This window comes from Mastigoproctus giganteus, chromosome 8 (assembly GCF_048544385.1).
Source record: "Mastigoproctus giganteus isolate SK-2022 chromosome 8, ASM4854438v1, whole genome shotgun sequence".
NCBI classification, from domain to species: Eukaryota; Metazoa; Arthropoda; class Arachnida; order Uropygi; family Thelyphonidae; genus Mastigoproctus; species Mastigoproctus giganteus.
In genome coordinates, this window is record NC_143582.1 from 45,988,151 (window position 1) to 46,012,514 (window position 24,364).

At 35.5% G+C, this 24,364-nt stretch overlaps 1 protein-coding gene across 2 annotated transcripts in view; it reads left to right on the plus strand.

Moving 5' to 3' along the window:
• Positions 1-433: 433 nt before the first annotated feature.
• Positions 434-24,364, plus strand: part of LOC150081505 (uncharacterized) — a 363,757-nt gene continuing 339,826 nt past the window's right edge. For both annotated transcript variants that reach the window (XM_090379341.1, XM_090379342.1), the window contains exon 1: positions 434-794. In XM_090379341.1, coding sequence (XP_090235467.1) covers positions 470-794 — 325 coding nt within the window. In that variant the 5' untranslated portion in view covers positions 434-469. The remainder of the gene's footprint in view (positions 795-24,364) is intronic.

Sequence of the window (24,364 nt, forward strand, 5' to 3'; positions counted from 1 at the left end):
AAGTTGCATGCCCTTTACTAGTGAATATAATGTGGGTTTCATGTACATTCTACTAAACACAAGTACCAAAGGTGTATGGTTACAATCTTTCATGGTTAATGATAAACTGAAGATATTTTCAGTTTTCACAAAATTTAATAATACAGTATTTTAAATACAAATTAAGATCAATATCTAATTGGTATGGTATTTTTAAAGACGTTGAAGTTGAATAATTTGCTTTTGCACATTATCATTAGATTTGTAATATTTGATATAGCTCCTCCTAGAGAAATGATTCCTTTTAATTTTTTTCAGGTTATATATATGATTTAAAGATAAGAAGCATAATAATTGAGATTAGCATTTAAAAGAACTATAAGATGATTTTTCACAATACTTTGGAAGGATAGAAATTTAAAAATGTTTCTGATGTGTGTTTCGATATTTTTTGGACTAAAGAATTCAGAGGCTGAATTTTTATTTTGATATGTCAGAAAACAGTAGCACTGAATCCAGAATGAATATATCATCTATATTTAATGAAATGGACACTCGAGAGAGAGCAGGTAGTGATCATTCACTTCTATCAGCATTTGATGAACGAATGTCACCTCTTTTTGACCATACACCTGATCTTATCGTAGATTCTTCAGAAAGTGACAGTGATATTGATATTGTTAGTTTAAGAACTTCTCAGACTGCAGTAGGAGAATCATCTGCAGGATGCACATCATCCATTCAAAATCATGATCACAGTTATACAGGTTCCAGATTTACAGTTATAAATGAAGAAAATCCAGATGCCAGTAATGGTATGTTTATTTTTTATTATTATTTTAAAAAGCAGTAAGAGGTACAGTACCATTATTTTTTTATTTTATTTTTTTTTGTTTAGTTCAGTGTATCTAAATTATAATTAGGCGATATGATTTTGGGGTTTTGTAATTTTCTTTATTTCAGGTGGAGCAAGGATTAAAATCAGGTTTATTTTATGTAAAGTACAAGGAATGTTTTGTCTAACCTTGTGTTTAGTGTCCTCCAGTCTCTCAGTTTTCTTAAATAATGCAGATGTTTTAGTTTTTCACAACAGAATGTACTGTTTCCATGTATTTATTGCATATTTTTCATATGTGATACATTTTTAACCTGAATTCACAATAGAAACTTGCAGAACAGTGAAAATGCTCGAGAACAAGTGATGGCTTGCTGAAATCATTTTGGTGCTATCTTCAGTTTTGGGAAAAGCAAGAAAAGGCTGTAATGATGATCCCAAGGCAATACATGAATCGATCTGAACACTGGGGCAATTGAAAGCATGCATGCTCACTGAGAAACCTGTACACTCAAGCATGAGGATTTGAAGTAGACAATTTGCTTCATATCTACTACACATGCCTATAGATGAATAGAAGAAACACTTTCTGGCAGCCTCATAAAGCCTTATGGACACTATACAAGCTGATAATACATTCCTTCAGGTTTTCTGAAATTAGTGTGCTTGAACATCAAATGGGAGCAACCTAATATGTGCCTTCACCTGTTGTGCCCTTTTCCCTGACATATTGTCACTTCTGATCATAATCAACTCTTTTCTGGTAATAAACGTGTTTTTTTTTGGAATATCCTCACTTTTCTGATCTTTAATTTCATGACTTTTTTCTGTTTACTTATACAAAACTTGATAATAGGGACACAACTTTTATATTTCAAAATTTAGTGAAATGTGATAAAAATATCCATGATATAAATGATCACATTGCAATTTTTTACATCTGTAATATATTATTTCATAACACAGCTACATATAAATACTTCTTTAAAAATTTTTTTTGATGAACAATATAGGCAGTTCCCAACTTACATAAACCTGAGTTACACAACTTCAGACTTACGTAAATTTTTTTGGTAAAATTGTAAAGATGCTTTCTGTATAATTGTTAAAGATTGAAGTCGAATGAAGGAACAATAAGTATAAGTGTTTATTTTTGTTCCCATACAAACTATGTTGGATAATAACCTGTGGCATAACTATAATCTAGGTAAATAACTAGAGTTAACATTTAATTTTCTGCTTTACAAATTCTGAAGAAACGTTCGTGTTTTGAGATAGGTGAACTACGTTGAAGCACTTCAGAGAAACCCCCCACAACATTCAAGCCACATGGACTGTGTCCCATCGGCTATTTCTTTTGATAATTACACTCTAGCCCTTCGTTTCTACATCCTTTCCTTCCATCCTTCCTTCAGTTCAGTTTTGTGAGAGAGTTTAGTTTTGTGAGTCAGTTCAATTTTGTGAGAGAGCGAAGTGGCAGCTTTTGTTTGAATTTCGTGTTTAATATTTGTTTCATGTTAGGTTATTGTGGTGAAGTTGAAATTCACATTGTCCAATCATTTTCAACGACTTCGCATCAAACTATCATCGTGTAGTGTGTGCTTCATTAGCATGTCATGAACTCTGACAGCATCTCTTGTAACTTAACCCTGTGAATTTCTTTACAGAAAATTTCATTCTGACTGTTATCGTGGTGCAACCTAAGAGAATAAGTGAAAGCAGTCCTACTTCACTGCTGTCTCCAGATAAAGTTTTTAATTGTTATGGTATATAGCAGTTTTAGCCATAGGTATTTTTCTTCATTCATCTGAGGATATTATGTGGTTTTTGTAAATTTGGCATATCAGGAATAGAGTAGCAATATTTTATTAGTCATTCCTGAGTTATGTAAAACTCAACTTATGTAAGAAGTCCTGGAATGTATCTCTTACGTATGTCGGGGACAGACTGTACTCAAGAAATATTTTTGTAATGGTAATGGTTATGCAGGCTAATTTTTGCATGCTAATATTTTTGAAGCCTATAACAAGGCCATGTATTATTTCTCACCATTCCCCCCCCCCCCCCCCAGGCAGAACCTTTTTGCAAATCTAAATCTCACACAAAACCCTTTTATAAATCTGAATCTTCTGGCAAACCCTGATATCTTTGAAAACAGTAATAATTAACATTAAATTAAAAACTAATGCACATGTACAAATTAAATAAAAAAAAAACATCAATGATAAAAATTAATGGAGAATTTGCAGAACTTCCAATATTCTTTTCTGAAACCTGGGGTTCTGCAAATGTTCTTAATATCTTGGATGTTTCTTAATTCATGTTAAAATGTTGTTAATATGTCTCTTTATATGTCAGTTTTTTTCTATACTTCCTCTTTCATTTAAAAACAAACATGACAAAGATGATATCATTCTCTCTCTCTCTTGAATTAAAAAGCTTTTAAAGCTGAAGTTCTATAGAACCCCCCCTTTGAAACCTATGTTCTAGAACAGTTAGTATAAGTATAAATCATTATACAGTTGCAGCTCTATATAATGGGACCTCCAGGGAAATGAGAAAAACGGTCACTATATCAGAAGGATGTTATATCAATTGTTCATAAAATCAGCAACAAAACAAAAACAAGTAAAAGCTTGAACATTATGTAATTCTATTAATACAATATAGTATAATCTTATTTATAATATGTACTACAGTATTAAACAAGAAAATTGTGCTTGTAAATTTTGCATTGATTGTAGAGTGCAGTAAGGTTACAATTAAATTGTAAATTTCATTACATAGGCTACATATCTATCAAGACCTAACAAGAGAATTGTTTCATACTTTAAAATAATCTGTCAAAACATGCTGTTTCAATGGTGGAGCATGTTTTAAAAGAGAATTATGAAGGCGCACGATGGCAGTTGTTTCACTTTCGCAGTTAGGCTTTGCTTGAAAAAATCAACGGACAAGTTCTAATCTTTGATAAGCATCTTTCGCTGAAACTTCTTGTTCAACCACAGTAGGTTCCTCAACTTCATCACTACAAATTTCAGAAGATTACGTTGTGTCTGAAAGGAGTTCTTCTTCATTCGTGCATATCCTGAAACGTTCAATGTCCTCATCCACTTTTGCATAAATTTGAAGCTTAAGTTTTCCCTGTAAGTTTAGATGAAAATGCACATGCTCAAATATTTCTTCCCTAAATTATTGGACTGTTCTTTGCAATTAGCAGGAAGAAGCATGGGGAAACTTCACACATTGCATCATTCAAGGCAGTAAATCCAGCATGTTTGAAGCAGTCGGCAGTCAATTTTTCATCAACTTCATACTAGGTTACACACATTACCTGCTGAGTATTGAATTTTGCTTTCAAGACACAGCACAGTTTTGTTTTTTTTGGTAGCTTTTCTTAAAACACTGGATTACAACGTGATCAAGTAGTTGAAGAACTGATGTCATATTTGGTGGTAGGTAGTAGTAGTGGCATGTGATGCAAGAAAGCAAGTGTATGAGCTTATGCAGCATCAGCCAAAAAAATAAAAAAAATTACAAAACACCTGACCATTGCCTTATACAGAGGAACAACGATATCATATACTTGGATTTCAGGAAAGCTTTTGACACTGTTGCGCATGGAAGACTACTGTACAGATTGGTGCAGAATGGTATTAAGGGTAAATTGCTACAATGGATAAAAGGATGGTTGAGTGAGAGAAGACAGAGGGTGATAATCAATGGGTGTTGCTCTTCGTGGACTAATGTTATTAGTGGAGTCCCACAGGGTTCGATGTTGGGGTCCACTGTTGTTTTGTATATTTATCAATGATATTGATGAAGGTATATCAGATTTAGTGTCGAAGTTTGCAGATGATACAAAGGTTGGCAGGGTTGTTAATGACAGTAATGGCAGTGTGATACTGCAACAGGATCTGGGGTGCCTCCGTAGCCAGATGGGCAGGAGCAGCAGTGTGTAGCACACACGTCTTGATTAGACCGGGGTTCAAGCCTGTTACCACCAAATACGGAGGATGCGGAAAGGTCAGGGAATGACCAACACATATCCCTGGAGCAATATGGCCTTAGTTGATAATGCTCCTAAAAACCAAATAACAAACAAGCAACAGGATTTGGAAAATTTGGGCAGATGGGCTGAGAAGTGGCAACTGAAGTTTAACCTTGACAAATGCAAAGTACTGCATATGGGTAGAAGTAACCCCAGAGAAATGTACCAACTGTGTGGTACTTAATGTTGTAGAAAATGAAAAAGACCTGGGAGTAATTGTGCAGTCAGCTATGGTTTTCTGAACAATGCAGACAGGCTGCCAGGGCAAGTCATGGGGTTTTGTCAATGATATATAGGAATTTTGCTAGCAGGGAAAAGGTGGCGATTGTCCCTCTATATAAGGTAGCGATTTCCAAACTGGGAGGCGCGAACTAGTGCAAATGTAATGTAGTTTAACAGAAATGTAATTTTCATAACATAACATATAAAAAAATATATACATATAAACTTTCATAACATTAAATTTTATAACCTATGTTTTTAAAGCATTTACCGCCACCTATCTCACTCGAACTTCGATATAAACATGAGATAAACATTTATTTGGGAAAAAAAAATTATATTTTGCTGAAATGGATTGATGAATTATGATTGATATGATATAATGTAATATATATAATTTAGTGCGTACTATGTATGACATATATAGGTAGATTGCATAGTATAGCATTAGCTGCATGGTTGAAAATATGGTTTCAGCGGTGTGTGATTGTGTTTTTTATTGTTTTTGGCGTTATTACTTACTGATAATAATTGTTAGTAATTTAGAAGTTGTATTTTTTAATGATTAATGTTTACATTAATGCCTTTTAAGAATAAAATAATATCGGGATTATTATTATTTCATGTATTAATTATTGTATTAAAAATAAATTGCATAATTATGGATGTTTTACTTCAAGGGAGGCGTGGGCTCAGAAAGTTTGAGAAACGCTGATATAAGGCAATGATCAGGCCACGCCTTGAGTACTGCATACAGGTACACAACAGTGATTGCATGTAGTTCATTTACTTGACAGTGAGGGGTGCAGTTATCCACAAACAGCAAAATTTTTATATTCTTCTCTCTCATCCTGTGATCTTAGTCTCTAATCCATTTTTTGTAGATTTGTGATGTCATCCCTGCCTTTTGATTTACTTTGTACATAATTGCTAATGTCTTCAAACCTTCAAAGCAACGAGGCTTCTGAGCTTTCCCAGTGATTAAAAGAGGAAGATTTTCTGTGCCAGACATGTTTGCTGCTAGGATAATGGTAATCCGTTGTGTGGCCTTTTTTCTGCCACTACATTTCTTGGTTTTAAATTTGTTTTTCATCCAGTAATAATTTAAAAGAGAGTCCATTTTCATCAGCATTGAAGATGTCATTGTAGTCGTATTTCAGCAAAATGTTTTTTAAACAATTTTCCTTCCATTCCTTTGTAGTGTTGTGGGGGATTTTAACTTTTCTGATACTTTCTATGACAACATGTTAGAGAAACTAGAAGAAAAGCAATATTCTTGATCTAGTTAGCAGCAGTAATTCATCATGTATTAAGGATCTTTAAGAAAAGGAACCTTTAAGATGGCAAGGATCATATTGTATTGATGTAGGATTTATTCATTTAACTAAATATGGTCAAGGGTAAAGGGAAAGGATTATATTTTTGCAAAGGTGATTATAACAGGTTCAGACGTTTTTTAAACTTTTCAGTCGGACAAAAAACTGATGTTAAAAAATGTAAATGTCAAATGAGAAGTATTCAGGGAGGTAACTGTAGACCATTAACCATTTTATACCAACTGTGAAATATTGTTCAAGATTTAAGACAAAAATGGATGTTAGATGATCTAATGACAGAGAAGAAAAAATGAAATGGACGATTATAAATTATCGGAGGAATCAAGTCATTAAGGGGCTTAGGCAAACTAAGGTAGAGGTTGTTAGCTAAGAAGGCAAAAAAAAACAGCAAGGATATCTTTGCTTATGTTAATATTAGAAGGAAGACTCTAATGCATTAGGGCTTAAAGCCTCAAGCTGCGAAAGAGATTAGACTATGTGTATTTTAGTGCAATTGCATCATTTATACACAGCTAAATATAGATTAGCAAATTTGCAATAGCGGCATCATTTAAGTTACATCTCATATTGTGAATACCTTCATGATGAGTTGCCATGACATTGCACTACTTTGAATAAGTAACACTTCACCTGAAGGAGAAGACCGTTGTTACTTATTCTCAGTGGATACCACCACCCAGACAGCACCATTTCAGGGCTCTTTGGCCCTTCTTCGGTGGGTGGGTAGGTACCCAAATGATGTAATGATGGCAAAACAGTTGTGAAGTATATCTTCACAATATGAGAGATGCCTGATGGTGTATGATATATCATACAACATCAGGCAGGTGGGTAGGTACCCAAGTGATGTAATGATGGCAAAACAGTTGTGAAGTATATTTTCACAATATGAGAGATGCCTGATGGTGTGTGATATATCACACACCTGATGAGAGATGCATGATGGTGTGTGTGATATATCACACACCATCAGGCATCTCTCATATTGTGAAGTTATACTTCACAACTGTTTTGCCATCATTACATCACTTGGGTACCTACCCACCCACCGAAGAAGGGCCAAATAGCCCTGAAATGGTGCTGTCTGGGTTGTGGTATCCACTGAGAATAAGTAACAGCAGTCTTCTCCTTCGGGTGAAGCGTTACTTATTCTAAATAGCGCAATGTCATGGCAACTCGTCGTGAAGGTATTCACAATATGAGATGTAACCTAAACGATGCCACTATTGCAAATTTGGTAATCTATGTTTAGCTGTGTATAAATGATGCAATTGCACTAAAATACACATAGTCTATTAGAAGGAATGAATGGCATAACTAATGATGATGATCATCCTTTTCAGTTAGTTGCGAACTGAATAAATAATTTTGCATCTATATTCACACACGGTTAGCTGATTGGGAGTTAAACGATTTTACGATGACAGAAAGTAAGGTGTAAGAGATTGCTGCTGGTAAAATTAAACAGCATATGGGACCCGATTGAATTTATCCAATTAAGTTAAAAAGCTGCAAGAGAGGTCAAATCTTTAGACACAATAATGAGAGCATCCTTGATACACGAGAAGTCTGCCAATTGTAGACGCGCAAATGTATTTCCTATTCACAAGGATGGTTCTGAAGTGGGTAACTATAGACTTGTAATTTTAACCTCTGTACCAGGAAAAATGATGAAATCATTAGTTAAATAAGTAATGCAAAATCAATTTGATAGGAGTGGAGCCACAAGGCAAACACAGCATGGATTTCCTAAAATTAGATCATGCCTGACCATCTGATTGTCTACTATAAAGTCGTCACAGAGGAACTGAATACAAAGAATAATTTTGACATCATATGCTTAGATTTTAGTAAGCTTTTGATATTGTAACAACATGTAGAAATTGGGGCAGCGTAGCATTAGTAACAAGTTTTAGGAAACATAGAGTAATTGTAAATGGCCACTGTGCTTCATGGACTAATATGATGAGTGGGGTTCCTCAAGGGTTAAGTTTGCTTATGATATGAAGGTGAGCACATTGGTTTATGACAGTAATCAGTATGCCACTTTGAAGACCTTGGTAACCTTAGTAGGTGGACTAGAAATGGGCAATTGAATTTAACACTAATGAAGTCAAAGTACTGCATTTGGGCCGTAGTAATCCTAGAATAACATGATTTGAGTGCTATCAAACTGAAGGTATCAGGGATTAAAAAAGATCTAAGAATAATTGTGTAATCTGATATTAAATTCTCTGTGCATTGCAAACAAGCTGCTAAAACAGCTCTTGGAGTGTTCTGTTCATGATATACAGTACCTTTGCCAGCATGGATAAAGAGGTAATCATTGTATAAGGCAATAGTTAGGCCACATTGGAATACTGCATACTGGTTTGGAAGCCTCATTTTAGGATGGACATAGATCTGTGGGAATGGTTCAGAGAATTGCAACAAGTTTAGTTGACACCAAACGATATTCTTACCAAGAAAGATTGAGGTTCTGTAAAGTGCAGCCTCTGAAAACTGAGCATTTTTATAGTGAAATTGAAGGCATCTCCACTGTTCCTTTAAATTGGAAAAGACCAGTTGCAGAATGGATGTGCATAAATTTATATTCAGCAGAGAGTAATCAGTTGGAAACTTTCACCTAGCATTGCAAAGATGGATAGATTGAATAAATTTAAGGAAGGTAAGGTCTTTTTTTTTTTTTTTTTTAAGCTGATGCTTTGCTTCCTTACATTATATTACTAATACCGATATGTAAACAGGTATGCCTTTGCACCATGTTCGGCATTCAGTATTTTCTGGAAAAATTCTCAAAATCCAAAAATTTCTATTTTCTGATTTCCAACATAGAATGAGAGAAATTGATGCTGAAACAAATTCTATGGAAAAATAATACATGAGCAGGCAGGCAGGCAGTACATATGACATCACCATGGAGGGATCTGATTTGTTTTCAGGCTGTACTTTTCAAATTACAAAATAATATTGGAGATCATGTTTGTGGCATGTTAAAATTCATACTGATTTAGTATTAGTAGTGGTAAATGATGCAAGAAAGCAAGCTTATGAAGCATCAGCCAAAAAAAAAAAAAAAAAAAAAAATCCCACATCACCTGTCCATCCCCTCCAATAATTTGTCTAGCTTTTCCTTGAAATTATTCCAACTACCCACTTCCACAGCAACAGATAGAAACTTGTTCCAATAATTGACCATCCACTGGGCGAAGGCAAACTTCCTCACATTTGTCTTGCAACCATCCTCAAATTGAATTTATGAGCAAGAGCGAAAATGCCATAAAAATGTTGAGCTTGCTCAATCCATTCAAGCTTTAAACACCTCAATCAGATCAACTTGCAGGCGCCGTCTCTAGATCTTGCAATTTTCAGGATTGAAGACCACCCTTTTATTCCCCTCACCAATCTCGTTGCCTTTCTCTGCACCCTTTCCAGCAATTCCTACATCCTTCCTAAAATGTGGCCTCCAGATGTCTCCTAGCCATTTTGCCTTGTATAATGGGATATTCCTCCTTATCCTTGCTAGCAAAAGTCCCGTATATCATTAACAAATCCTAATGAACTGTTCTTGCAGCCTGTCTGCACTGTCGGACAACTCGATATCTCACTGCACAAGTTTTTTTTTTTTTTCCATTTTCTGCTGTGTTTTCATTTTCTACTACCACACAGTACGTTAATCTGTGATTACTGCTACCCATATGTTTGCCCACATCGAACTTCAACTGCTATTTTTCAGCCCATCTGCTTAATTTTACAAGATCATTTTGCAGTTGCTTACCTTGATTAATGTCATTAACCATTCTGCCTTTGTATCAGACAACCTTTGTATCATCTGCAAACATTGACATTAAGCCTGATACACCTTCATCAGTATCATTAATAAGTGTAGAAAACAACAATAGGCCCAGCACTGACCCCCGGAGGACTCTACTAATAACATTATTCCATGAAGAGCAGTGTCCATTGATAATCACTCTGTCTTCTCCCATGCAACCATTCCTTTATCCACTGCAGTTAAAAAAATTATCAATCCACTGCAGGATGGAAGCCTTCTCAACAATTCGTGTTAAGAGAAATGGACCATATTCTGCCACGCTGGTCCAGTGCTGGTTGGCAGATCGACCATATTTTGCAGTCAAGGGCTTGAACCCCAGTCTACTCAGAGCGTGTGCTCTGAGTAGACTGGGGTATGAAGGCCACAGCAGTAACTTGCCCTCTGAATGTCACAGTGCTCCAATTTGTACAGCAGTCTTTTATGTGGAACAGTATCAAAAGCTTTCCTAAAATCCAAGTATATGATAGCAAAATACTTTTTTTTTGCATTTTGTAGCCTGTCTGCATTGCTCAGAAAACTTCATATCTGACTGCATGATTACCCCCAGGTCTTTTTCATTCTCCACTATTCTTGAGTGTAATACTGCACAGTTGGTATGTTACTCTGGGGTTACTGATACCCATATGTAGTACTTTGCATTTGTTAATCTTAAACTTCAGTTGCCACCTCTCAGCCCATCTGCCCAACTTTTCTAGATCACGTTGCAGTAGTGCACTGTCATTAATGTTAATTTGTTACTCTGCATCATGGTATCCAGTCAGATTGGTTAGACAAGGTCATCTCTTAATCAATCCATGCTGTGGCTGCTGTATAATTGCATTGCTGTCTAGATGGTCTTGCATCACTTTTGCAAGTGATTTCATTATCGTATATCATAATTTCATAATTATGGTAAACATTTTCCTTGCCTCCTTTGCTGATTGCATCCACCTTTCAATTTCTCTTCCACTTCACTTTCAAATATCAATCATTTTGAACCCTGTTAGGGTGTAATTAATTTCTGGCATCCCCTTTCCTAAAGAATTGTGAATGTGTGCAAATATGTAGATACAAAATACCTTCAGTTTGTCAACAACCTGATCATGATCATCAACTGTTAAACTATCGACATTGTGGAACAGTGTCGTTTCAACCTATTCTTATCTTAATATAAATAAAGATATCTTTGCTGCTTTTCTTTGCTAGCAGTTTCTTGTAATCTGCTTTAGCTTGCTTAAACCTCTTTTGTGACTTGATTGCAGACAAGCTTCTCTACCACAAATCTCATCAATTCATCTGATATCTGCTTAGGTCTCAGCCTTGAACAGTATTTTATAGTTGGTATGAAAAGTCTAGTAGCTTGTATGATTACTTCCCCAAATGCATCCCATTTATAATCTGCTATTGACAATACGAAATTTTTAGAAATCTTCAAGTACCGTGTTAATGGACTAGAAAGGAATAGCGAAAGCTTAAAAAGCGGTACTCACCTTGAAATTAATCTGCGATGGTTTACTTAGGAAGCGTGGTTAATGTTTAAGTTGAATTGTTGAATTGAAAATTAAAAGGGAGGGAAGTAGGTAAAAGTTGACTGAGTTAAATAGGCGCAAGGAAATAGAAGTGTACACATCCAATCCTTGGTTGTCATCGAAATAAAGAGAAGAAGGAATGATTAAAAACTATGTAAGTGAATCCGATGAAGCCAATAGTCTTTACGAGGACTTTCGTTAGTTAGAGAACGTCTTCAGTTGGCAATGTGTGGGGAGAGAACGCGCGTGATATTTTAAGAATAAAAAATTATACTCTCGTGATGCCTTTTTTGACATGTGGGAACTTTAATCTCGAGAGGTTCCAAATTGGGGAAAGATTGAAGGGGAGTTTAGAATTTAGAATTTTGAGGTTAGAGTGGTGCTTGTACCATTCAATAACTAGGGCTTCATATTGGAGTATTCTGTAACTGGATTTTAGTTTAATGATTGAAATGGCAGAGTCGATGAGCGGGTTGTGGTTGTGAGTCTGGGCATGAGTTGTAAGTTCTGTGACAGATTGGTTGGACACGAGACTATGAAAATGGTAGTATGCACGGGTATTGGATGTTTTTGATGAGCCAAATTTAGTAGTGGTACTTCCGATATAACATGTGTTGCAGTTTGGTTGACAATTGATGAGGTATATAATATTATTAAGGTCGTTTGTAGGATATTTGTATGAGTCTTTATAGGTGCTGAAGAAGGATCCTAATTTGTTGTAGGTGGAAAAAACAAGGGAGATATCAGTGTTGTTAAATAGGCGTCGGAACTGTCCTGCTAGTTCATTGTGGTAAGGGAGGACTATGCGGATGTTTGTTTTATTTTTGTCTTTGGTTGGGGTGTTAGATTTAATTTTATTTTTAGCGTTAAGGATTGTATTTAAAATAAGTTGGTGGGGGTAACCTCTGGATATAAATTTGTCGGTGATATACTGTATTTCATTGTGAAGGTCAGTGGGTAAGGAACTGTACTTTAGTGCATTGTGAATTTGGTTATATAAAACTGCCTTTTTAGTGTTTAGAGGGTGATGAGAAGCAAAATGTAAGTATTTACCGGTGTTTGTATTTTTCCTGAAAATTTTCGTATTTAATTTTGTGCCTGTTATATAGATAGTAAGATTAAGGAAATTAATCTGATTATTTTGTCCAATTTCAAGGGTGAATTTAAGTCTATCGTGTACAGAGTTAAGTTTTATGAAGAGGTTATCAATAATGGATCTGTTGCCTATTACAAGAATGTCGTCGGCATAGCGCATGTATAGTTTTAGTTCAGGGGGAAAGGGGTGTAGAATTTGGCTTTCAATGGCGGCTAGGTAGATTTCAGATAATGGGGCTGAAATCCCTAGTCCCATTGGTAAGCCAAATATTTGTTGAAAGATTTTTTTTGTTGAATCTAAAAAATCTTGCTTCTAATAGAAGGGTGGTGAGTTCAAGGATATGGTCTATAGAAAGGGAGGTACGTTTTGTTAAGGTATCGTCTGTTTCTAAGAATTTGCGTAGGGCTTGTAAAGTAAATGGAATATGGACATTCGTGTAAAGAGAAGTAACGTCATAGGAAGCTAGGATGTCTGTATCGGATATTGTGATATTATTAATTTTTTGAAAAGCTTGATTGGTGTTATTGATCTTGAATGTGGAAAATTTAGTAAGGGGGGTTATGATTTTAACCAGGAAGGAGGATAAATTAGCGAAAGCTGAATTGCTGTATGATACAATTGGTCTTAAAGGGTGGTCAGCTTTGTGTAACTTGATAATCCCAAACATGTGGGGGAGGATGTTATTGCGAATTCCAATTTGCTGTAGTGTGGAAAGGTTGATTTCCTTATTTTGCCTGAGTTTCCTGAGAATTATGTCGAGTTTATTTTTGAGTCTTGTGATGTTATGGTTATTAACATTTATGTATGTTAATAACCATAACATCACAAGACTCAAAAATAAACTCGACATAATTCTCAGGAAACTCAGGCAAAATAAGGAAATCAACCTTTCCACACTACAGCAAATTGGAATTCGCAATAACATCCTCCCCCACATGTTTGGGATTATCAAGTTACACAAAGCTGACCACCCTTTAAGACCAATTGTATCATACAGCAATTCAGCTTTCGCTAATTTATCCTCCTTCCTGGTTAAAATCATAACCCCCCTTACTAAATTTTCCACATTCAAGATCAATAACACCAATCAAGCTTTTCAAAAAATTAATAATATCACAATATCCGATACAGACATCCTAGCTTCCTATGACGTTACTTCTCTTTACACGAATGTCCATATTCCATTTACTTTACAAGCCCTACGCAAATTCTTAGAAACAGACGATACCTTAACAAAACGTACCTCCCTTTCTATAGACCATATCCTTGAACTCACCACCCTTCTATTAGAAGCAAGATTTTTTAGATTCAACAAAAAAATCTTTCAACAAATATTTGGCTTACCAATGGGACTAGGGATTTCAGCCCCATTATCTGAAATCTACCTAGCCGCCATTGAAAGCCAAATTCTACACCCCTTTCCCCCTGAACTAAAACTATACATGCGCTATGCCGACGACATTCTTGTAATAGGCAACAGATCCATTATTGATAACCTCTTCATAAAACTTAACTCTGTACACGATAGACTTAAATTCACCCTTGAAATTGGACAAAATAATCAGATTAATTTCCTTAATCTTACTATCTATATAACAGGCACAAAATTAAATACGAAAATTTTCAGGAAAAATACAAACACCGGTAAATACTTACATTTTGCTTCTCATCACCCTCTAAACACTAAAAAGGCAGTTTTATATAACCAAATTCACAATGCACTAAAGTACAGTTCCTTACCCACTGACCTTCACAATGAAATACAGTATATCACCGACAAATTTATATCCAGAGGTTACCCCCACCAACTTATTTTAAATACAATCCTTAACGCTAAAAATAAAATTAAATCTAACACCCCAACCAAAGACAAAAATAAAACAAACATCCGCATAGTCCTCCCTTACCACAATGAACTAGCAGGACAGTTCCGACGCCTATTTAACAACACTGATATCTCCCTTGTTTTTTCCACCTACAACAAATTAGGATCCTTCTTCAGCACCTATAAAGACTCATACAAATATCCTACAAACGACCTTAATAATATTATATACCTCATCAATTGTCAACCAAACTGCAACACATGTTATATCGGAAGTACCACTACTAAATTTGGCTCATCAAAAACATCCAATACCCGTGCATACTACCATTTTCATAGTCTCATGTCCAACCAATCTGTCACAGAACTTACAACTCATGCCCAGACTCACAACCACAACCCGCTCATCGACTCTGCCATTTCAATCATTAAACTAAAATCCAGTTACAGAATACTCCAATATGAAGCCCTAGTTATTGAATGGTACAAGCACCACTCTAACCTCAAAATTCTAAATTCTAAACTCCCCTTCAATCTTTCCCCAATTTGGAACCTCTCGAGATTAAAGTTCCCACATGTCAAAAAAGGCATCACGAGAGTATAATTTTTTATTCTTAAAATATCACGCGCGTTCTCTCCCCACACATTGCCAACTGAAGACGTTCTCTAACTAACGAAAGTCCTCGTAAAGACTATTGGCTTCATCGGATTCACTTACATAGTTTTTAATCATTCCTTCTTCTCTTTATTTCGATGACAACCAAGGATTGGATGTGTACACTTCTATTTCCTTGCGCCTATTTAACTCAGTCAACTTTTACCTACTTCCCTCCCTTTTAATTTTCAATTCAACAATTCAACTTAAACATTAACCACGCTTCCTAAGTAAACCATCGCAGATTAATTTCAAGGTGAGTACCGCTTTTTAAGCTTTCGCTATTCCTTTCTAATCTGCTATTGGTAACATTACAGTTGGTCCCATTACAAGGAATTTAAAAACCTTCTGAGACTGCTATATTCAACCTTACGAAAGCAAAAGCCCTTGCCGTTTTCCTTGGCAGTATTTATGTCATTTAAGTAAATCCCATATCAGTCCACTGTGATCATTGCCACCCACTGGATCTTTTACCTGCAGATTCCTAATGCATGAAGAATTGCTGCTGATAATCAGATCAAGAGAACTGCTTCCTCTTGTTCCCTCTAAATCAGGCCTTGGCAAACTTTTTGGCTGAAGGGCCACATCAGGAATTCAAAAAGAAGGCGGGCTGCACGTAAAATACTATTTTAAAATATATATTATTTGTTATCATGAAGAAGAAATATAACAAAAAAAATTATTCTCTAACAACCAAGAATTTAATGAGATGAATGGAACTGTTTTATATCTTTTAACATTTTTTTAATTTCGGTTGTTAATTTTATAGTTGAGATTCTTAAAACTGCTTGTAAATGTTCATCAGTGATGCTTGATCGTCAAGAATTTTTATTTAGATTCATGATGGAAAATGTTTGTTCGCATATGTAGTTGATCCAAAAATAACCAACATTTTTCAGGCAAAATCTTTAAGTTTGTCGAATTTGTCCGAATTAAGAGTATTGTAAAATTTACAGATTTCCTCACGATGGTGCAATGCCCTTAAATCGGTATCACACTGCAGATCTATATTCTGAAGTTGTAGTTCACTCGGTGCACTATCAATTTCTATTGAAAATGGGTCGGGCGCTATTGCCAAACTTGTCTCAATTTTTCGGAAGTCGCCAAATCTTCATGAAAAGTCATCATTCAAAGCATTGATAATTTCACAATATTTTTCAAATTTATTTTCAGTCTTCAGCAACTTCATGGTTGGAAAGTGGTCTACCTTGTTAATCAATAAATGTCAAAAGAACAACTGGAGTTTTAATTAAAATCCATTCAAACTTTTTACCGTATCATGGGCGTAAATTTTTCCCTTGTAACACTATGTTTAAAGTATTTAAGTGTCACGATGTCTAGGGTAAACGCAAAATCACAAATCCAGTTATTATCAGTTAATTTGGGAAAGTCCATAATATTTTTAAGTTTTAAAAATAGAATGATGTCATCTTTAAGATCCCATACTCGCCGAAGAACTTTTCCTAAGCTAAGCCATCAAATTTGGCTATGATAAGGAATATCTGTGTACTCGGATTCAATATCTTGAAGAAAATTAACGAATTGTCCGTGTTACAGTCCCTCAATTATATTAAATTTACTAGTTTAATAATACAAGATGTGACAAGTTCAACTTTTAACACATTTTTACATAATACTTGTTGATGTATAATACAATGCATTGTAATTAAATTATAATCAGGATAATTTTCACAAATTTTATCCTGAATTTTCTTTAACGCTCCAACCTTTTTACTTGTCAAACTTAGTGCTCCGTCAGTTGTTACGCTTACCATTTTGTTCCATTGTAAATTGTCTTGTTAAGCATTTTTAAACTTTTTCAAATATATCAGCTGCTGTTGTTTTGTCTTTAAGAGATTCCATTGAAAGAAGCTCTTCAGTATTTTCAAAATTAGAGGTACATCCACGTATGAAAATTAATAACTGTGCAGTATTCTTTTGGTCATTACTTTCGTCGAGAGCTATCGAATACCATGTTATGGATTCTAATACTGATAATAATTGCTCATTCAAATTTGTATTGATACATTCAATTCTTACTATGGTTTGCCGAGATAAACTTATTCTCAAATTTGTGTTTAATGTCAGGACATAATTCCACAAGCTTCAGTCATACATTCTTTAATATAGTCTCCATCAGAAAAAGGCTTGTTGCTTTTTGCAGTTATATGAGAAATAACAAAACTTGCCTCTACAGTAGCTTCTTGTTCCTTAGTTAGCCGCGTAAACACATTTGTTGTCTAGATAAATTTTGAATCAATCCATCAGCGAGTTTTCTTTCTCGCTTCCGGAGTTAAATTGGCATCATATTCGGAATGTTTAGTAGTGAAATGTCTTTCAATATTGTACTCTTTCAACACTGAGACACTCTCCCGGCAGATGAGACAAATAGTCTTGTTATTTATGTTAGCAAAAAAATATTTTGTGTTCCATTCTTCATTGAAGATACGATGCTGTTGTTGAATTTTTCGTTTTTTATTCATTTTTAAAAGGGCGTAAATATTAATTTTATTGCTACTGGCACCAAGATGATAACCGAAGATAACGCAAAAAAACTAACTGCGGGATGACCGTCAGAGAAAACAGATTGGAACTGTGGCCCTCCGCCACCGCAGCAAAGCCATTGTCATCATCACCGGTTGTCTGTTACTGTAGTTTCGCGCGGTTAATTTATAATCGCAAATTATACCATTATAAAAGCGCCGTTGGCTCACGCGCAGTTTCAAATTCTATCTCAATTTGAACAATACAGAGATGATAAAACAATTTACAAGTCAAAAAATTCTATAATGTATTACATATACAAATTTATTTTTCAAAAAGGTGTCGCAAAAGGTATAAAATAAGTAAATTTTTTCGAAAATACAATTAAAACTCGCAGGCCGCATACAGCCCACAGGCCATAGTTTGCCCAGGCCTGCTCTAAATGCTGCTGCAGAAAAACATCATCAGTAAATCACAAAAGTCTTGCTAGTGTGTGAGTGACCAACCCACAAGTTTGAGGCAATATCTGGAAAGTTAAATCCCCCAGTATAAAGTATTCTCATGTTTACTTGCCCACTCTATTTTTCTGTATAGTTGTTTGTTTTATTCATCACAGTTGTTCAACTTATAACACACTTTCCCACTCTCTTTTTGCCATTTCTTATGTTACACCAAAACTGACTAAATGTTGCTGCTATGGATATAGTTGAGTGAGAAGAGAGAGAGAGAGAGAGAGAGAGAGAGAGAGAGAGAGAGAGAGAGAGAGAGTGGTAATCAATGGACATTGCTCTTCATTGACTTACGTTATTAGTGCAGTCCTCAAGGTTCGGTGTTGCACCCATTGTTGTTTTCTATATTTATTAATGATATTGATGAAGGCATATTAGACTTAATGTCCAAGTTTGCAGACAATACCAAGGTTAGCAATGACAGGAATGATGGTATTCTAATGCAACAGAATCTAGAAAAGTTAGGTAGATGGGCTGAAAAATGGCAATTGAAGTTTAACATTGACGAATGCTAAGTACAGCATTTGTCAGTGCTGTACTTAGCAATAATAATGTGCCAACTATCTGATACTACACTCAGAATAATGGAAAATGAAAAAGACCTGCTTGTAATTGTGTAGTCAGATATGAAGTTCTCTGAGCAATGCAGACAGGCTGCTAGACAGCTTGTGGGGTTTTGTCAATGATATACAGGAATTCTGCTAGCAGGGATAAGGATTGTATAAAGCAATAGTTAGGCTGTATCTTGAGTACTGCATACAGGTCTGGAGGCCTCATTTTAGGAAGGATGTTGAGCTGCTGGAACGAATACAGAGAAGGGCAATGAGATTGGTGAGAGGAACAAAGGGCTGTTACTAAGAAAGGCATCAGTTCTGCAAATTGCAGCATCTGGAGACTAGGCACTTCCGAGGTGATTTAAATGTGACTGCAACACACGAGGGACACAAATTCAAATTGAGGAAGGATGGTTGCAAAAGTTTGCTTTTAGCCAGCAGTTGATTGTTGGAACAAACTGCCATCTGTTGTGGAAGCTGATAGCTTAAATAAAGGGAAGAACTTGACAAACTATTGGAAGAAATGAATAGGTGAAATGGGAGGTGTTGTGCTTTTTTTTTTTTTATGTTTTTTTTCGGCTGATTCCGTATAAGCTCGCTTCCTTGTATCATTTGTGACTGCTAATGCTAACTTTGCTCTGGCCATCCATGTCAACTAGATGCACTGCCTTAGATTTAACATTCTTTTTATCTAATAGATTAAACCCCTCCTGTCCTTTCTATATACATTGTACCTTCCATATTCAAATCCTGCATCCCTTATGTGTGAATGAAACCATGTCTCTGATATCCCAAAATGTTGGATTTGATGACATAATTAGTTCTTCAAATTCATCAGATTTATTTACTGTGCTCCTAGTATTAGTGTACATGCAAATATATATGCATCTATTCTTACTCTTAGTTACCCCAACACAGCCCCTAACCTATGTATTTATTTTGTTCCAAGATGACCCACAAGATGGGATGAAATTCATGACATCTTGATTTCCAGGCGGCTGCTGCAGCTTCCAATTGAAGCAGTGCAAGAATCACTTTTGCCTCTGCCTGCCTGCAGTTCTAGTTAATCTATCCATCTGTGTATCCCCACAAGCTAGGAGTTTTCTGGATCCACCTAACTGCCTCAATAGTATCATCAAATATTCTTGTACCTCTTCTATTTAAGTATATCTCATTCATGTTAAAACAGTCTCCTGTGAACAAGCACAGACCACACTGAGAAAGGGTCTATCCCATAAGGCTTGCATAGTCTGTTCTGGGCTGAATTGGATGATAAAGCTCTCAAGATGTACTCCCTCCTATCATGTCTGAGCCAAATTGCAGACATGTTCAAATTTAATTCTCACCCACAACTTTTCCCCAATATTGCTGTGTACTTCAGACTATATATCTGCTCTACAATGTCACCTACTTATATCCTAGCAGACATGCCCTGCTCCTATTCCACCTATCCTCTTTTGCACAATGTATTTTTCATTTTCCTGACAATAGAGTCAATGACAATAACTGTCTCCAGTGTTACATTATAAACCAATACAGGCTTTCCCCAATTTATATTGATTTGAGGTTGCACCATTGATTAACTTAATATCTCTGAATCTATTGCACTGCTGCTAGTTTCATAGAATTTGATAATAAGTTTCATGTGCCAGTTTAAAAATCTTTTTTTTTTACCATATATAATTACTTTTTCTGTAAGTGATATAGATTTCTCACACAGAGCATATGTCACCTTCACAATAAGTTGCTTTGATATTACACTACTTCAAATAAAATAACCAAAGCTGTACAGCATAAAAAAAAAAAGAAAAAGAAACTTTGATTTCTATTATAAAAAGAAATCATGTCCTTCCCAAGCACCAAGTGTCAGACACAACTACAGATATACTTGTAAATATGAGTAAACTATATATTTCAGTTTAATTATAAATATGACGAAGACTCATATGGTTTGTGCAGCCATCCGCTAATTACTGCAACTAACATTAGACATTGTATAGCTTGGTGTAAGGCCTGCCATTCTTGGATTCTAAACTAATGGAAAGCTTTGTTTTGGAGTGACAAGTCATGGTATGCTTAAATGTGTCAGATGCCCAGAGAAAGTTGTCTGCCAGACTGTATTGTTCTAACAATGAAGTTTAGCAGAGGCAGTGTTGATGGTCTGCAACTGCTTTTCATGGCTTGTCCTGGGACCATTGTTTGTTTTTGGACATAACTATGAATTCTGAAGTCTGTCTATATGCCATGGATAATAATGTAACACCTATGTTGTGTTAGCACACTGGGAAAGGCCCATCGCTGAATCAGCAGAACAGGGCTCCGTATTATACTGCTCATTGTGGCAGACTGGTTTGGGGACATAAGCATTGAAAAGTTGGACTGGCCAGCCCAGGCCCTGTCCTCAATCCTAGAGAGAACATCTAGGATGGATTGTTGGGTGTGTGTGTGTGAGGAGAGACTGCCCAAAAAACAGTTGAACTGGTTGCTGCTTTGATGGTCGAATGTTGAAAAATATTGGAGGTTATTTTCAAAAAAAAAAACTGGTGGAGAGAGTTGTACAGAGATTAGAGGCTGTCATACACGCTAAACAGTTTGGCACATTTTATTAGTTATCCTGTAAATAAAGGTTATTTGTTGATATTCAATTGTCTGGATATTAATGGTAGAACAGTGTACACACACACAAAGTGTCAGTTTTCTTAACCATTTCTGTCTGTTGCTTTGTCAACATGTAAGAACTCAACACCCAGTGAACAGATTTTCAAGAAATTTTATATGAGTCCTTTAAAAAGATTTGTTGAGCCATTCCAAATTTTATTAAAATCTGACCATTGTAAATCTGGCAATTATTTTTATTTATTTATTATTATTATTTTTTTGTCTTCATCTAATTCGGTTTGCAGCAGATGAATTCTCTTGAAATTATTCATTTGGGCCTTTTAGAAAGCTTTGTAGAGCCATGACAAATTTCATTAAAATCAGACCAGTTATAGAAATCCAATAATTATTTCTTAGTCCCATCTGTTCACAGGCAAAAACTCAACTCCCAGTGGATGGATTTTCATGAAATTTTGTATTTCCCTGTATTGGAATTATTTGTTGAGCCTTCCCAGATTTCATTAAAATTGAATCGTTAGAAATCTGCAAATTTTTATTTATTTATTTTTATTCATACGTTTCACACAGGCCATCACCATATGTAGCTGAAGTAGAGTCCTGTATTTGACCCACAGTATTAAACATATTAAAAAAATTTCTATTAAATTTTTTGTCATAAATGATGCATCATTATCAGCCATTTTCAATCTACTGCAGGATGAAGGCCCCTCCAGCAACTTTCTGGTTCTTTCTGTTTTGTGCAGTGGCCATCCATTTACAAACCTACCTGCAAACTTGTGAATTTCAACTGTCCATCTCCGTTGTTGTCTGTTGTCTTCCAGGTTTTCTTTTAGCTCCACTTGGGTACCATTCTGTTATTTTCTTAGTCCATCTGTCATCATGTCTTTGAGCTATGTGTCCTGCCCAAGACCATTTCAGTTCTTTGGTTTTGGTAAGAATGTCCTTTATTTGTGTTTGCTTCCTAATCCATGTGTTTCTCTTCTTATCTAACAGTCTGATTCCTAGAGAGAACCTCTAGGATGGATTGTTGTGTGTGAGAGTGAGAGGAGAGTCTGCCCAAAAAACAGCTGAACTGGTTGCTGGCTTGATGTTGGTGCATAAATCATTATAACCTTTAGCTTGTACCTCTTAGAAATTCCCTGAGTAGTATTCTTTACACTAAATATAATTTGTTTCATTCTTCACTTTGTAGTTTTCACTTCTCTTCCATTCTTTTGGTGAGTGCCCAAGTTTCACTGCAGTAAGTCATGGTGGGTAGTATACATTTGTCATTATTTTACATTTCAGACGAATTGGGATATTGCTCCTCAGTATGTGACTATATTTCCTGAATTACATCCGAAATTTATCCTTCTCTTGACTTCCAGCCATTTATCATTATTACAGCTATTGACTTGTCCAAGATAAGTTTTTGAATCCACCTTTTCAATTACTGGTCCTTCAATGATTATATCTCTTTCTGTGGCATACTTGTTCATCATTACTTTTGGTTTAGCCATATTCATCTTTAGTCCAAAATCCTTAATAACTCTGCATAAATCAGTTTAGATTTTCTTCTAATTCTTTAGGATCATGGCTTATGATCACAATGTTATCTGCAAATCGTAAATGGTTTAGGTAATCTCATTCACATTGACTCCTTTCTGTGTCCAGTCCAATCTTTTGAAAGCTGCTTCAAGGGCAGCAGTAAACAACTTTGGAGATATTGTGTCTCCTTGTCAAACTCCTTACTCAATTTTAAATTTGCTACTATCTTTGTCTAGTCTAACAGAAGGTAGCATTCTCATATATTTTATTCAAAATCATAATGTATGGGTGTTTATGCCTTGTCTTTCCAGTGCCCAAAACATTGCCTTATGCTGTATGGAGTCAAATGCCTTTTCATAATCCAGAAATGCCAGGCATAATGGTGTTTTATATTCATTTGCTTTCTCCATTAGCTGCGATATTATGTGAAGGTGATCCTTACTTGAGAATCCTGTCCCAAAGCCAGCTTACTCTTTTGGTTGATTCTCATCAAGTATTCTTTCTAATCTCTTAGTAATGACCCTTGTGAACAACTTGTAGATGTACAACAAGCTAATTGGTCTATAATTTCCAATTTCTGATTTATCCCCTTTCTTATGCAGCAAAAATTATGATTGCATTATTCCACTCCTTTCCTAACGTATTTTGTGAAGAGTCTTGCCAGTTTTTGTGTTATGTCTCTTCCTCCCAATTTTAACAACTCTACAGTAACTTCATCTTCACCCGGGGCTTTGATACTTCATTTTCTTCAATGCATGTTCTACCTCTTCAGGAAGGATATCAGTTATGTCGTATGCGTTGTTAACATTGTTCACAATATATCTTCTGTTATTGAGGATGAAGTCTATTTCATTAGTTATTAATCCATTTGTCCTCTTACATGTCCACTTTCTGTTCACCCTTTTCTTGAAAAAAATGTTCGTTACTGACATTTCTCGAGATCCTGCAAATTCCACAAGTCTTTTACCAATTCCAAAATTTCCTATAGTTTCCCTTTCTGTGCTGTTTTGTCTTTTTCCTACTTTAGCATGGAAGTTCCCTATGATAATGGTGTAGTGAGTTTTCTGTTCATCTGAAATCTCTCAATTTCAGTGTACATTTCTTCAACCTCTTCATCATCATGGCTCGATGTTGGTGCATAAATCATTATAACCTTTAGCTTGTACCTCTTAGAAATCCCATGAGTAGTATTCTTTACACCCTTGGTGATGTACTTTTGAATTCCATAATGTTGTTTTTTTATATCTTTATGGACCAGAAAGCCAACTCCACCTTTGCTCTTTTCACTGCTTCCATTGGTGTACAACAGATTTCCACTTGATAAACTA